This window comes from Myotis myotis, unplaced genomic scaffold (assembly GCF_014108235.1).
Source record: "Myotis myotis isolate mMyoMyo1 unplaced genomic scaffold, mMyoMyo1.p scaffold_m19_p_7, whole genome shotgun sequence".
NCBI classification, from domain to species: domain Eukaryota; kingdom Metazoa; phylum Chordata; class Mammalia; order Chiroptera; family Vespertilionidae; genus Myotis; species Myotis myotis.
Window position 1 is genome coordinate 83,028,183 of NW_023416379.1, and position 12,422 is coordinate 83,040,604.

The 12,422-nt window shown below is 44.3% G+C and overlaps 1 protein-coding gene across 4 annotated transcripts in view; it reads left to right on the forward strand.

Moving 5' to 3' along the window:
• Window positions 1-4,210, forward strand: part of RCAN2 (regulator of calcineurin 2) — a 246,135-nt gene extending 241,925 nt beyond the window's left edge. For all 4 annotated transcript variants that reach the window (XM_036317025.1, XM_036317024.1, XM_036317026.1 and 1 more), the window contains one exon: window positions 1,736-4,210. In XM_036317025.1, the coding sequence (XP_036172918.1) occupies window positions 1,736-1,896 (161 nt within the window). In that variant the 3' untranslated portion in view covers window positions 1,897-4,210. The remainder of the gene's footprint in view (window positions 1-1,735) is intronic.
• Window positions 4,211-12,422: the final 8,212 nt, after the last annotated feature.

The following is a 12,422-nucleotide window of genomic DNA, read 5'->3' on the forward strand; positions in this document are numbered from 1 at the left end:
AAACCCTGCCCACAAAACAAGAACCACCTCATTTGGTTGCTCAGACGTCCTTTCTTCCTCCGTCTCTTGCGTGAGGGAGTCCCCATTCAGAACTGCGCGGTGTTCCAGCAGGAAAGAAAATGTTGGGCGCCCTGGACACAGTGAACTCAGTCACCATTTGCTGAGGAACTTACACATGAGAATGTGACGTTAATTAGCCTGATGGCTGGGAGGGGCTGCAGGGCTCTCCTGGATCCCTTGTTTCTGTTCCTTTATGGGTCCTCAGCGGCCCTCCGGGCACTGCCCTCCACCTGCACTGTTGTCCCTCTCCAGTGAAAAACCCTGATGCATGATGGAGGGAGGGAGGGAGGGAGGGAGGGAGGGAGGGAGGGAGGGAGGGAGGGAGGAAGGAAGGAAGGAAGGAAGGAAGGAAGGAAGGAAGGAAGGAAAGAAGGAAGGAAGGAAGGGAGGAAGGGAGGAAGGGAGGGAGGGGTCAGGCTATGTGCATGCCAGTGCCCTCCCAGGACCGCAGCCGCCTGCCTGTCACAGGAAGCCCTGTAACAGTGGAGCACCTGGGGGTGCGGGCACCAAGCAAATGTCACGAAGTCAGAGTTTGCAGGTTGCATCCTCATACTGGAAAACTCTTCTGAACAAGTACCTGCCGTTAGCTGCCAGGTGCTTGCGAACCACCACGCAAAGATGCCCCGACCAGGTCTGCCCACCCTGGCCCACAGCCTTTTCTGCACCTTTCAGATAAAGCCAGTGCAGTAGGTTCCTCTCCTTAGTAATATCTGAAATGGTCCTTCTGCCCTGGGATTTTGATAAAAATGGCAACGTTCTTGAAGGAGAACAAACACATTCACACGAGCTCTGAGTAGCATCTGTATGTACACCACAGCCTTTTAGAGTTACTTGCCCCTTACAGTTTGGTATCATAGTCCGTGATACACATTTCCACCCTGCACTTAACATGGAATATTGCTTGCAAAGGCACCCCTGGGCTGTGCTCTTGAGAAAGGCACAGACTGTGTGTGTGTGTGTGTGTGTGTGTGTGTGTGTGTGTGTGTGAGTGCGCGTGCGCACTTTGTAGCCCTTATAACTAGCAATGGACCAGACCATGGGAAATGCTCAACCAGCACCTCCTAAACTGAAAAAGACAGACAGGAAGCCAGTTGGCTAACAGCAATTTGATTGTAAGATGGGCAAGTTAAGAATGGCCGACTTTTAGGACTGAAAGGGACCTTGAGAGTCACCTAACTCAGTTACCCAGTCACTACTGCAAATCCCAAACAAGCAACGACCCTGCCTTATTCCATCCTGGGGCAGCTCCTGCTATAGGTCGCGTCCAGCTGCAACACTTAGAGACGACCATACCCAGAAGGCGAGAGCGTGAAGCGATTGGCTCATGGTTACACAGCAATTAGCAGCAATGCTGGGAAATGGAAGAGAAACTGATAACTCACTCCCAGACCCATCCACAATCCTCTGGGAGATCCTGCCATTTTGACGCTTGCAGTTGAGGACCTGAGGCTGCGAGAGGCTGAGTGGCCTGTTCAGTGTTGCAGTTGATAGGTGGTCGGTCTGGGATACCGTGACTGATAGGTCTCGTTCCATTTTCCAATGCCCCCAGCTATCCCTGGGTAAGATCCCAGGTTTCCTGAGACTGTAAATTCTTCTTACTGCCTGAAGCAAACCTCACCAAAGAACCTGTTTCTCACCCCCCCCCCCCCCCGCCCCCACTCTTCTCGCTTTTCAGGAGAGAAGTATGAGCTCCATGCAGGGACCGAGTCCACCCCAAGTGTCGTCGTGCACGTGTGTGACAGTGACATAGAGGAAGAAGAGGATCCAAAGATCGCCCCAAAGCCAAAAATCATCCAAACCCGGCGTCCCGGCCTGCCACCCTCCGTGTCCGACTGAGCCACCGCTCCGCCTCGGCGATATGTCTCTTTATCATGCTTTCTTTTCCCCGTTGTTTGTCGGAAAAAAAATTGCCTTTAAATCACTGGGTGTTTGGTTGTTTGAGATTCCTTCCTTGTAATCAAGCCTCTCAGACAAAAGGGCTAGGAAAGGTGATATGTTCCCTGATCATATCATACCATCAAGAATAATCCATTATTTAGAAGGTTTTAGGAAATAAAGTAGTATTTTCTTATTAAACAGTCAGCACAGCCTATATCTTCATTCTCTCATGGTGATACAAGCCAGAGATATCAGTAAAAAATAGCACCTGTGTTGTTTGTGAGCTGTTTCAGTCCCAGTCCTGATGTGTGAGTTGTTTATTCCCGGCCACTGAAGTAGGACCATAAGTAAACTTGAGTTTGACTGCATGAGATATCCCTATCTGGTCTCACTCAGTCCTCTGCATCCCGACATTCCCAGGACATGCATGATCACCAGCATTTACTTTCATGATTTGAGGATCTCCTATTAACTCACAGGTTGTTAGCAGCCAGCCATGTCCTATCTAGAGTAGTAAAGTTATCAGCATCGCTCAGCTCAACAGGTCTGGGTATATTCACTGTTTTGGGTCAATACTTCATGGCTCTGTTAAAATTCCTGGAAGCAAAACTGAGTTTGGCCCCAAAGATATTCCTCAGTCGATTTTGAACTTCCATCTAGAACTTTCCCAGCCTCTGTAGGGAGGCTTGTCCAGGGTGATAGAGACCGATTTCAGACAAACCTATTTATTACAAAAGTTTCATGGTGTCTGAACGATTGTTTTTCCTCTTTGTATATTTGTACAAATGTTTCAGCTGTGCTTTTAAAATCTGGATGTTTTTTATTTAGTGATTGTTCAGCCATTTGCTGCTTTGAAACATAATATGTGCATTGCTTATGAATGCATTCATAGACTAATACAGATATTCAGATAATATTACACTCTATTATGGATAATGCTGAATTTTGAAAGGGCACAAAACTTCTCATGCCCATGTATAAATGATTAGCTAACATCTTTGCTATCAAGACCACTTGTTTTTAAATAAAGTGAAGAATGCTAATGTCAGTTGTAGACAATTTGGAGGAAACTAAGTCTCCAGAATGTAGCAGCTGCTGAGCATGTTAAAAGGCAAAGGATGATAAATGTATGCCGATCCTACTCATGCAACGCCCATATTGCTCAAACAATTATTTGTTTTTGTTACATGTGATTTTTATATTTCTCTAGCCCGAAGTGCATTACAGAAGATACGCCTATAGAACCATTTCCTTCTGCTGTATGTGCCAGGCCTCATCTACTCCTGTACACTAATGAATTACCTTTGATGCAAATGCCAATTGCGACGGAGTGGGGGAAATAGTTTCGATACCCAAGCCTCAGAAAAACACACAAGAACAATAACTCAGCCAACTGCTAGAAGGATTGTTGTGGTTTTTGACTAAGGTGTATGTTAGTTTTACCAGAAACTTAAAACATAGACTGATCACTCAGAAATTCTAGTCCGTTCTACTGTGAATATAGCAATATTGTACTGGACACAGGATGGGTGAAATTGAGGACAGCATTGCCCATAAAGTCCTGAGTTTCCATAAGGAAAAAAAATGAAGGCTCCTCTTAAAAATAAAATCTGAGGAGGGTATAATAAGCAAGTGCTTTGACTTTCCTTTGCTGTGGAGATTTTTGGTTTTTCAATAACAAATGTGAGATTAGACTGAATAGTGAAGAAATGCCACCCTCTAGTGGGAGAAATAGAAATTTTGACCTCAGCCATGTTGTGCTGAATCTTCTCAGTCATCTGTGGGTTGTTTGACTTTTTATGCTACACAGAATTTCCAGAATGCAGGTTCTAAAGAAATCTGGGTGAGAGAACATATTTGGAAATGAATTTTAAGTGTTAAAAAACAGATACATCAGACATTTCCAACAAAATTCAGTATAAGTTGAAATGACCGGTCTGTGTAGTCATGAAAGAAAAGCTCAGTGGAGGGTATGACCTAAATGGTTAGTCTTGGTGAACTTTATTGCAAAGTGCCCGTGTGAATCTGTCTCAGATCAAGTAATTCTTTCCTGAGGTTGGGCTTGGGGAGGGGGAAGCGTGGAAGCTCCCAGCACTGTGGAAGTCAGAATTGCCTCAGCATTTCCATGACGCACATTATGCAAACCTCTTTCGCACTATTTTAAGTTTGAAAAGTTTAAATATGGAGGGGGGGGGAGGTTTCCACCAATTGAATCATTTGTGCACGTGTATAGCTCAAAGAGCTTAGACTTCAAATATACCTGGTGAATGACTCTCGGTCCATGTGGTGTAATTTCTTTGTTGTCTGCCTGAGTTGACTATTTCTGAGTGGTGATTGGGGGGGAGTGCAATTCATCCTATGGTCTAAGTAGTTACCAAGAGATGAGATGAATGTTTTCCTCATAGGAGCAGAGGGTGGAGCTGAGCCACCTCATGAAGGAGGAGGAGGAACTTGAGCAAGGCCTGGAGGGGGGATGGGATGGGTTGGGCTCTGCTGAGGGGAAGTGGGAGAGCCCCCTGTTTTATTGTCATTATTCCACTTTCTTGGTCCTAGATGTCATTTCAGGTGTACTAGGACCCTCTTTAAACAGTTACCTCACTCTATTCTTTCATGTAAAACGCGATAGGAGACCCAAAGTGGGCAAAATTTGTCACATGCAACACAAAAAACACTTTCATTTAAAAAGTGATGAGGACATTATATTTAATTAAAATTAACAGCATCTGTTCATCAAATTACACCATTATGAGAGTGAAAAGGGAAGCTGCAGACTGGGAGAAGATATTTGTGATACATATAGTTGTTAAATAACTCATACCCAGAATGTTAGAGGGAAAAAGTTCTACAGATTAATAAGAAAAAGATAAGCAATTCTTTTTTTTTTTTTTTACAAATGGTCAAAATACTTAGTCACTTCACATATACTGGCAATTGATGCATACAGACTGATACCTGAAATACCTCTATGGCCCATAAACATTATAAAGTGTTCAACATCATTTCTCGTCAGAGAAAGGCAAATCAGAATCTCCACGGGGTACACCTCACACCTAGCAGAATGGCCGACATTGAGGATGGGGAAAGATAAAGAGCTGGTGATGCTACGGAGCAAGGCGGGGCAGAGCTGGCACCACCACCTCGGAGCACTGGCGTATCTACTGAAGTTGAGCATGTAGCCGCTTGGGAGCCTTTCACTCCGGACTTACATTCAGCAGGCATGAGTTTTCACAGCTACCAAGGTACTTGTACAGTAATAGCCACAGCAGCCTTGCTCATGATAGCCATCGGCTGGATGCAGCCCACATGTCCTTCCACTGCAGAATGGATAATGAAGCAGTGGTGCATCCACACAAAGGAATATAACAAAGCAACAACAACAACAACAAAAAAAAAACACAATAAATTATTGGGACATAGAACAACATAATGGATCTCCAAATCAACTTTTTCAGCCAAAAAAGAAGAGAGACAGACATGAAAGACTATATGATGTATATATGACTCCATTTATGATGTTAAGAGGCAGTCAGCACTGGGCTATATTAATAGGAATAATAGCAGATACCTTTTGGAGGTATTGACTGAGAGGAGACACATGGAGGATTCTGGGTGCTATAAACATTCTGCATTTCTATCTTGATCTCCATGGTGGTATATATGTGTAAAATTCATTTAAAATGTGGGCAATACTGTATGTAAATTATACCTCAACTGAAACAAAACCACTATGAGAATAGGAGGGAGGAGCCATTCATTGTGAAAATAATTGGGAATGTTCCCTCATCCTAAAAATACATGCATCTATGTCTGTGAGATACTTCCATCCATACAAAGCCTTCTTTTAAAATCTATGAATAAGTACTTTATGACATAGAAAGCACAGGACTTCAGCACTGGATGAGGCACTGTCCATTCCAGTGACAAATATTTACCAAGGACCTACTGTGTGCCTGACACTGAGTTTCCAGTGGTGAACAGGTGGATATTATAGTCCCTGATATTTCAGAGTAGAATTGAGTGTGGTAAAGACACTAAACAAAGAAATAAGGAAATAAATAACTACAGATTCTGGTAGGTGAGCACAGTGAAGAAGAGCACGAACACTCTGTGAGAACAGAGAAGAACCTGAAGGGTCATGGTCAGGGAAAGCCTCTCTGAAGAGGTGACATTGAAGCTGAACTGAAGACGGAACCGGCCAATGAAGAGCATTCTAGGCAGTGGGTGACAGCCATGGACTTGGAAAGACCTTCTCACGTTGGAGGAACCTAACGGGTGCATCAATATGGCAACAGTGCAGAGAATGAGGGTTTGGCTCCAAATGAGGTTGGGAAAGGGTCTGAGCTCTGTAGAGCTTGCAGGCCAAGCGAGGGGGCTTGTCATTCATTGTAAGCACAATGAGAAGAGTTTCAGCCAGGGAATGATATGACTCAATTCATTGTGAGACATCCTGTTCTCATAGAAATTTCCTGACACAAAGCCACAGTTCTGAATGTCCAAAGAGTCTAGTGTGGGGGCTTGATCCCCCTATTGCCCACTTTAGGCTTGAAAAGATAATTTTGACAGCTGTATTCCTCACTGCAGGCTTATCCACCAAACAAATTCTCAAGGTCAATGTGCAGTGCGTTCATGGTTCTAGGAAAGTTTGCTTCTTTTTTCTGTTCCTCCCCAGGTCATTTAGAAGGCCTTGGCGCAAGCAAGGGGGAACAGAGCAGGTGATTAAGAATGATAAGTCAGTGATTCAGGAAAACATTCATTTAGCTGCTGGTACAGTGCGTCCCTGCCAGAGCCACCATGCAGAGCAGTATTGAACACTTGGCAGACGTTCCCCTTAAATTTATGCAACCTGAGGAAGGGAAAATTTCAAGCAAAAAGTTTTCTGTCAAACCCATTCATCTGCTCTTTTCAAAGGTAGTCTGGGGAAATGTGCTTGGAGTTCATTCGGGAGATTTGGTGACTCTAAAAGGAAGACATATCCAAGGTTGTGTGTTCGTGTGTGTGTGTGTGTGTGTGTGTGTGTGTGTGTGTGTGTCCAAGTGCATTTGGTATAAGTTGGAAATAGGAAACCCATAATAGGCTGAAATGGTTGACATGCTCTGTGCTAAAGTTTTCATGTATAATAGCTCCTTGATTCTTTGGCCTTATTTCCCATTCTCATCCAATAGTTGAGTTTGAAAACTTTTAGGGCTAGGCATGACTTGGGCCTCCTTGACCAGTTGCAATCATTAGTGAAATCATTATTGTTCCCCAAACAGATTTTGGGTTTTCCTATGGCATCATTTTAGTCTTAAAGCAAGAACATCACTGTCTTCATAATGCAGCCAAGCTCAGCACCTTCTATGTGATTGATGTACTGCAGTGGGTGCTGTGCTGTTAAGTCCCAGAACCCCCTTCAGGGTGGAGGCTCTCATGCTGCCGCATGCTGGGGTATTGGTGACTCATGACCCTCCACTGAGTGGCCAAGCATTGCACTCAGATGGAGAGATCCCCCACCTTGGGTCACACCCCAACCCCAGGGAGAGTGACTGCTCACGTAGGAGTGAGACAGCCTGGTACGTCAACTCCAGGGCCACCTCAGCTCCAGAGCTACTTATGGGACTGTCTGAGGTCTAGGCATCTCAGTTCAACTCTTCCCTATGCCTAAACATATTTCCTTCACACCCCCACAGGTCTGACACTAAAGACTCCCCAACAAGACTCCTGTGTGCACATCTTCCTCTGAGAGTCTGTGTCCCAGAGAGACTAACCTAACGCTTACATCCTCAACAGCCTTCTCTCCATCACTTGGGGCTCTCTGGAATTGCACGATACTTTTCCATTCATCCCCTTCCCTTTGCATTTCTGACATGGACCAGTCATACCAGGAATTAGTAGCTTTTCCAAAAGCCAACACAACAAAGCTCCATTCCATGCTTTGGATGGCTGAGTGCATGGTGGGTACAGCAGCAGTGCTGGTAAGGAGTGTCACAGCGCAGGAAGGAGGGCTTCTCCCGACACTGCTGGGGCGTGAGAAGGACGGTGAGAGCCTGTTCAGATGTTGTCAGGGGACCTTATGAAAAACACAGAGGGGTCTATGCAAGGAGGTCACAACCCTGTGTGTCACTGTTGGCCCAGCTTGTCTACTGGAAAAGGACAGAGATGATGTACATGACTTCAGGCAAATTACTAAAGTCCCAGAAACTCAGTTTCCTCTCCTATAAAATAGGTATAATATCCCACCTCTGTCATGAGGACTTATTAAGATAATACTACTAACAGTAGCAATTATTATTGGTGACTGAGTTCACAAATTTTGGTGCCACATGACCCCAGCTCTGCTGCTTAGTAAACCTGTGGTCTTTTGCAAGTTTATTAGACTTAAGTCTCAATTTGCACATCTGTCAAGAGGCAGAATATTGGTACCTATCTCATAGAGATAGGAGGGATTAAATGAGAAAACACATCCAGAGCTGGGCACATAGGAAGTCCATGACCAATGTTTTTTTCCTCAATATTTTTTTTATTGATTTCAGAGAGGAAGGGAGAGGGAGAGATAGAAACATCAATGATGAGCGAGAATCATCGATCGGCTGCCTCCTGCACACCCCACACTGGGGATCGAGCAACCCAGGCATGTGCCCCCGACCAGAACTGAACCCAGGACCCTTCAGTCCATAGGACTATGCTCTATCCACTGAGCCAAACCAGCCAGGGCCATGACCAATGCTTTTTATGCATCAGGTCCCAGTTGGAGCACTAGACTTTCATACTCTGACTTAATCATCGTGGTGATGATTTCATTGCTCCCATTTTTCATAAATAATAGTCATCATTTGTGGAGTGCTTACTCTGTGTTGGGACCTCTTCTAAGTTCTTTACATTCTGATTTAATTATCTCACTGATCCTGTGAGGAAGGTACTGATGTCACATTTTACATGTGGGGCAACCAAAGCCCAGAAGAGCTACACAAAGAGTTGATACTCAGAGTGTTCACGCACTTCAGACATCAGCACCAGGTCCCCTGGGAGCTGGTTAGCATGCAGCCTCAGCCACACCCCTGATCTACTGAATCAGCTTCTGCATTTTAACAAGTTCCTCCCTCCATTACTCCTCTGTACGGTACAGTTTTAAAAGCACTCACATCCTAAGTGTCAGAGCTAAGACTGCAGAGCACATGCTTTTAACTGCTCAATGTATAGAGTGCTCATCAAAAAAAAAAAAAAATGCTCGAAGTATACAATTTCCCTTCCCCAAGTAACTATCAGTTTGACCAAGCTGCCTTCTCTGTCCCTATCCACATCCACTCTTTCCATTTTGCTGGCCTTGTTGTTTTGACTAAAATAGCCAGGTCTTGCCCTGACCGGTTTGGTTCAGTGGATAGAGCGTCGGCCTGCAGACTGAAGGGTCCCAGGTTCGATTCCAGTCGAGGGCATGTACCTTGGTTGTGGGCACATCCCCAGTAGAGGGTGTGCAGGATGCAGCTGATCGATGTTTCTCGTTGATGTTTCTAACTCTCTATCCCTCTCACTTCCCCTCTGTAAAAAATCAATAAATATATTTTAAAAAATAAAAATAAAATACCCAGGTCTTACTGCCATACATCAGACTCAGACAAAGCTCTGCCAATGGCCATTCCAATGATCGCCAGTAAAGTGCTTCTGAATAAGCTACAGTGTGATTCCCAGAAGGGCAGTGACCACAGGAGCGCACCCGAGTTCTGAGAACCAGCTACTCCCGGAGTTACTGGGAATAACTGGGTGGTTTCAGGCACGCAAGCCCGTATATACTGGGCTACCACACAAAGACAGTCATCTCCTCTTGTAAGGATCAGTGAACCATCAAGAAAACCACTGTCTTCATTCTTACTCTCAGGTACCATGCTAGGAATGTGGGAAACCATGCCAGCCTACTGTTCCCACTCTGATGAACCTGTTTGTAGAGTGTTGGTTCTGAACCTTGGGAGTTTCCTTGGTGGAATCTGGAATTGGCCCTGTGCCTAGAGGGCAAGGAGAGATGGAAGAAAGAAGCAGACCACTCCAGATTGGTAGGTGGCAGTCTTAAAAAGAAGGGAATTTACATCTGAGGCTTGTCTTGGGTAGATCTCCACACCCATCCACATAAGAGTTATGTAGAGACCTTGCCTGGGTTCAGTCACATATGCAGTCTGGATGAGCTCAACAATGCTTTGCTCTCAAGGCTGTGCCCTGGAAACAGCTGGCAGCATGGGAATGGTGGGCAGAAAGTGCATTGGAAGGACAGGGAAGCAGGTGAGGACCTCTTGGGTCTACTGGAGGTCATGCCCTCTTGACGACCTCCTCCAAGACAGGGAAATGTAACAATTCCAAAATCCAGAACCTAATCAAACCTTTTACTGTACAATCCTTTGGGCAGTAGCAGCAGAAACCCTCTTCCAGAAGGTTCTCCAGCCTTGAAAAAAGGACAATTGATGAGCTACAAATAGTAGCCAATTCCCTTTACCTTCAAAAAATGGATAGTATTTAAATACAGTTCACCCCACTTCAATTACTTTTCCCCGTAACTTAGTAGAGGGATGACCTATATTATTATGATTAACTAAATTTTGCATTAGCTTTACAAAATTGAGGAGATTGGCCTTCAAATGAAGAAAACATACAAATAAAAATGTTAATTTTACAGCTGCTTATAAATTAAGAGTGTCTTTTCGTCCACATACAATCGCACTGGTTTATGCAGAGGACCTTGCCTCTCCCCAGTTCGCCCCGGCTGGCAGGCAAGTCCATCTGTCAGACCCAACAACCATGTCACACACTGCTGGTGTATGGGAGATCATATACTTGAAGTTCTCCAAAATGAGTACTTGAACTTCTGAGGTAATGAATGAACTCCTTTGCTTTGGGCTAAACTATCTCTATTTCTGGATATGACCAAACCCTCTCCCCATCCCAGGTTCCCTCAGACTAGGAAGGTGTGGTTCCTTCTTGCTAAATTATGATTGTAAGAGCCTGTCAAGTAGTTGTTCAAATTTTCTGAACTTCAGTGTCCTTATCTATACGTTGGTACTAAGGTTGTCTTTATGTAAAGTGTTAATGTATATCATACCTGGCATACCACTTGGCACCCATTTTGTTTTTACCATTCAGGTTGTTTTTTAACCCTTTTCCTCTTCCAGTTTGTGGCATCTGGAGTTCCTTGGGGAGCCACCCGCTCCTGCTGTAAGTCAGTTGGGATCTTACAGCACAAGGTTCCAGTACCTTCTCAGGTCTGGCCAATCCCCCGGTCACAGTGAGTGATTCAGGGATGGTCACATGATCCAAGGTAAGTGAATCAGAACCAATACCAGGATTTTTTCTGGTACTAATGGAAAGGAGATTAGTTTTCTATTTAAATTATTAAATTGAACAATTTAAAGTTAAAAGGCTGAGAGCTTCCACGTGGTTATTTTGTCCATAAGAATGAAGGCAATCCAGAGATAAGGAGACTGAAAGATGGAGAGAAAAGAAGTGGGGGTTGGGAGGAAATATGAATGCCATTGCTTGAGCACCTGGATCAAACTATGCCTGAAGCTAAAATCATCTCAGATTTTTCAGATACAAGTGACTTCCCTTTTGCTTAATCCAGTATAAGTATGGTTTCCCCACATTTAATGAGAGAGTGGCCAGCTAAGTTGTAAAGACAATGTAGCAGGCATAAGTGTAAAGTCCTATGTTTAACTGTTTTTAAAAAATACAGAGGTATAGGGAAGAAGAGATCAACTTTAAGAAGGAAAGTATTATAAACCTTTGAGGGCCTTAACTGAACAGAAGCTCAATGTGTATCAATGTGGGGAAAGAGTTAAAATCTATTTATGAGTCTTTTTGTTTAAAATATTTGATGAAACACATATGTTTACTGCCCAACTAATACTCCAAAATCTCTTGGAAATGACAGAAAAAGTCATCAAAATATACATGGCAGCTCTGAAACCCAAGAAAATGGTGTTGTCCACACAATCTGAGTCACTTCTAAAATGCGGGAAGCATTTTGACAGAGAAACTAGATCTGCTAAAGCCACAACAGAAAACCTGTACAGGTGAAGCTACTATGGGACCTTTCTTGCCACTGGAGACTAGAGAAACTCTGAGCTCAGAGTCAACAAATACTAGTACACAGAAGAATGGGCAGGGAATAAAAGACTGCTTTTGGAAGGCCAGAGACCAACTGAGCCCCTCTCTACCACTAGCTGTAGCTGAAGAAACGCCCCTGGCCAAATCCCCAAAACTTGTTTTCTAACAAAGCCAAAGGGCTGACTGGTGAGTGCTCCGAATGGGGGCTTGGGCCCACGAGAGCCTTATAACCACTCTTCATCTCCGCTGAAGACTTGCGTGAGAACAACCTGTGCTCCCGGGTTTGGCATAGGGTATTTTCAGTAGCTTCCCTGGGAAGCATGAAAGGTACAGGTTACAAGAGCTGGCACATCTGTGAGTGTCATTATTGTACCTTTCCACTCGAATGATAGTTTGGCTTGCTGGCATTCCTTCAGAATTTT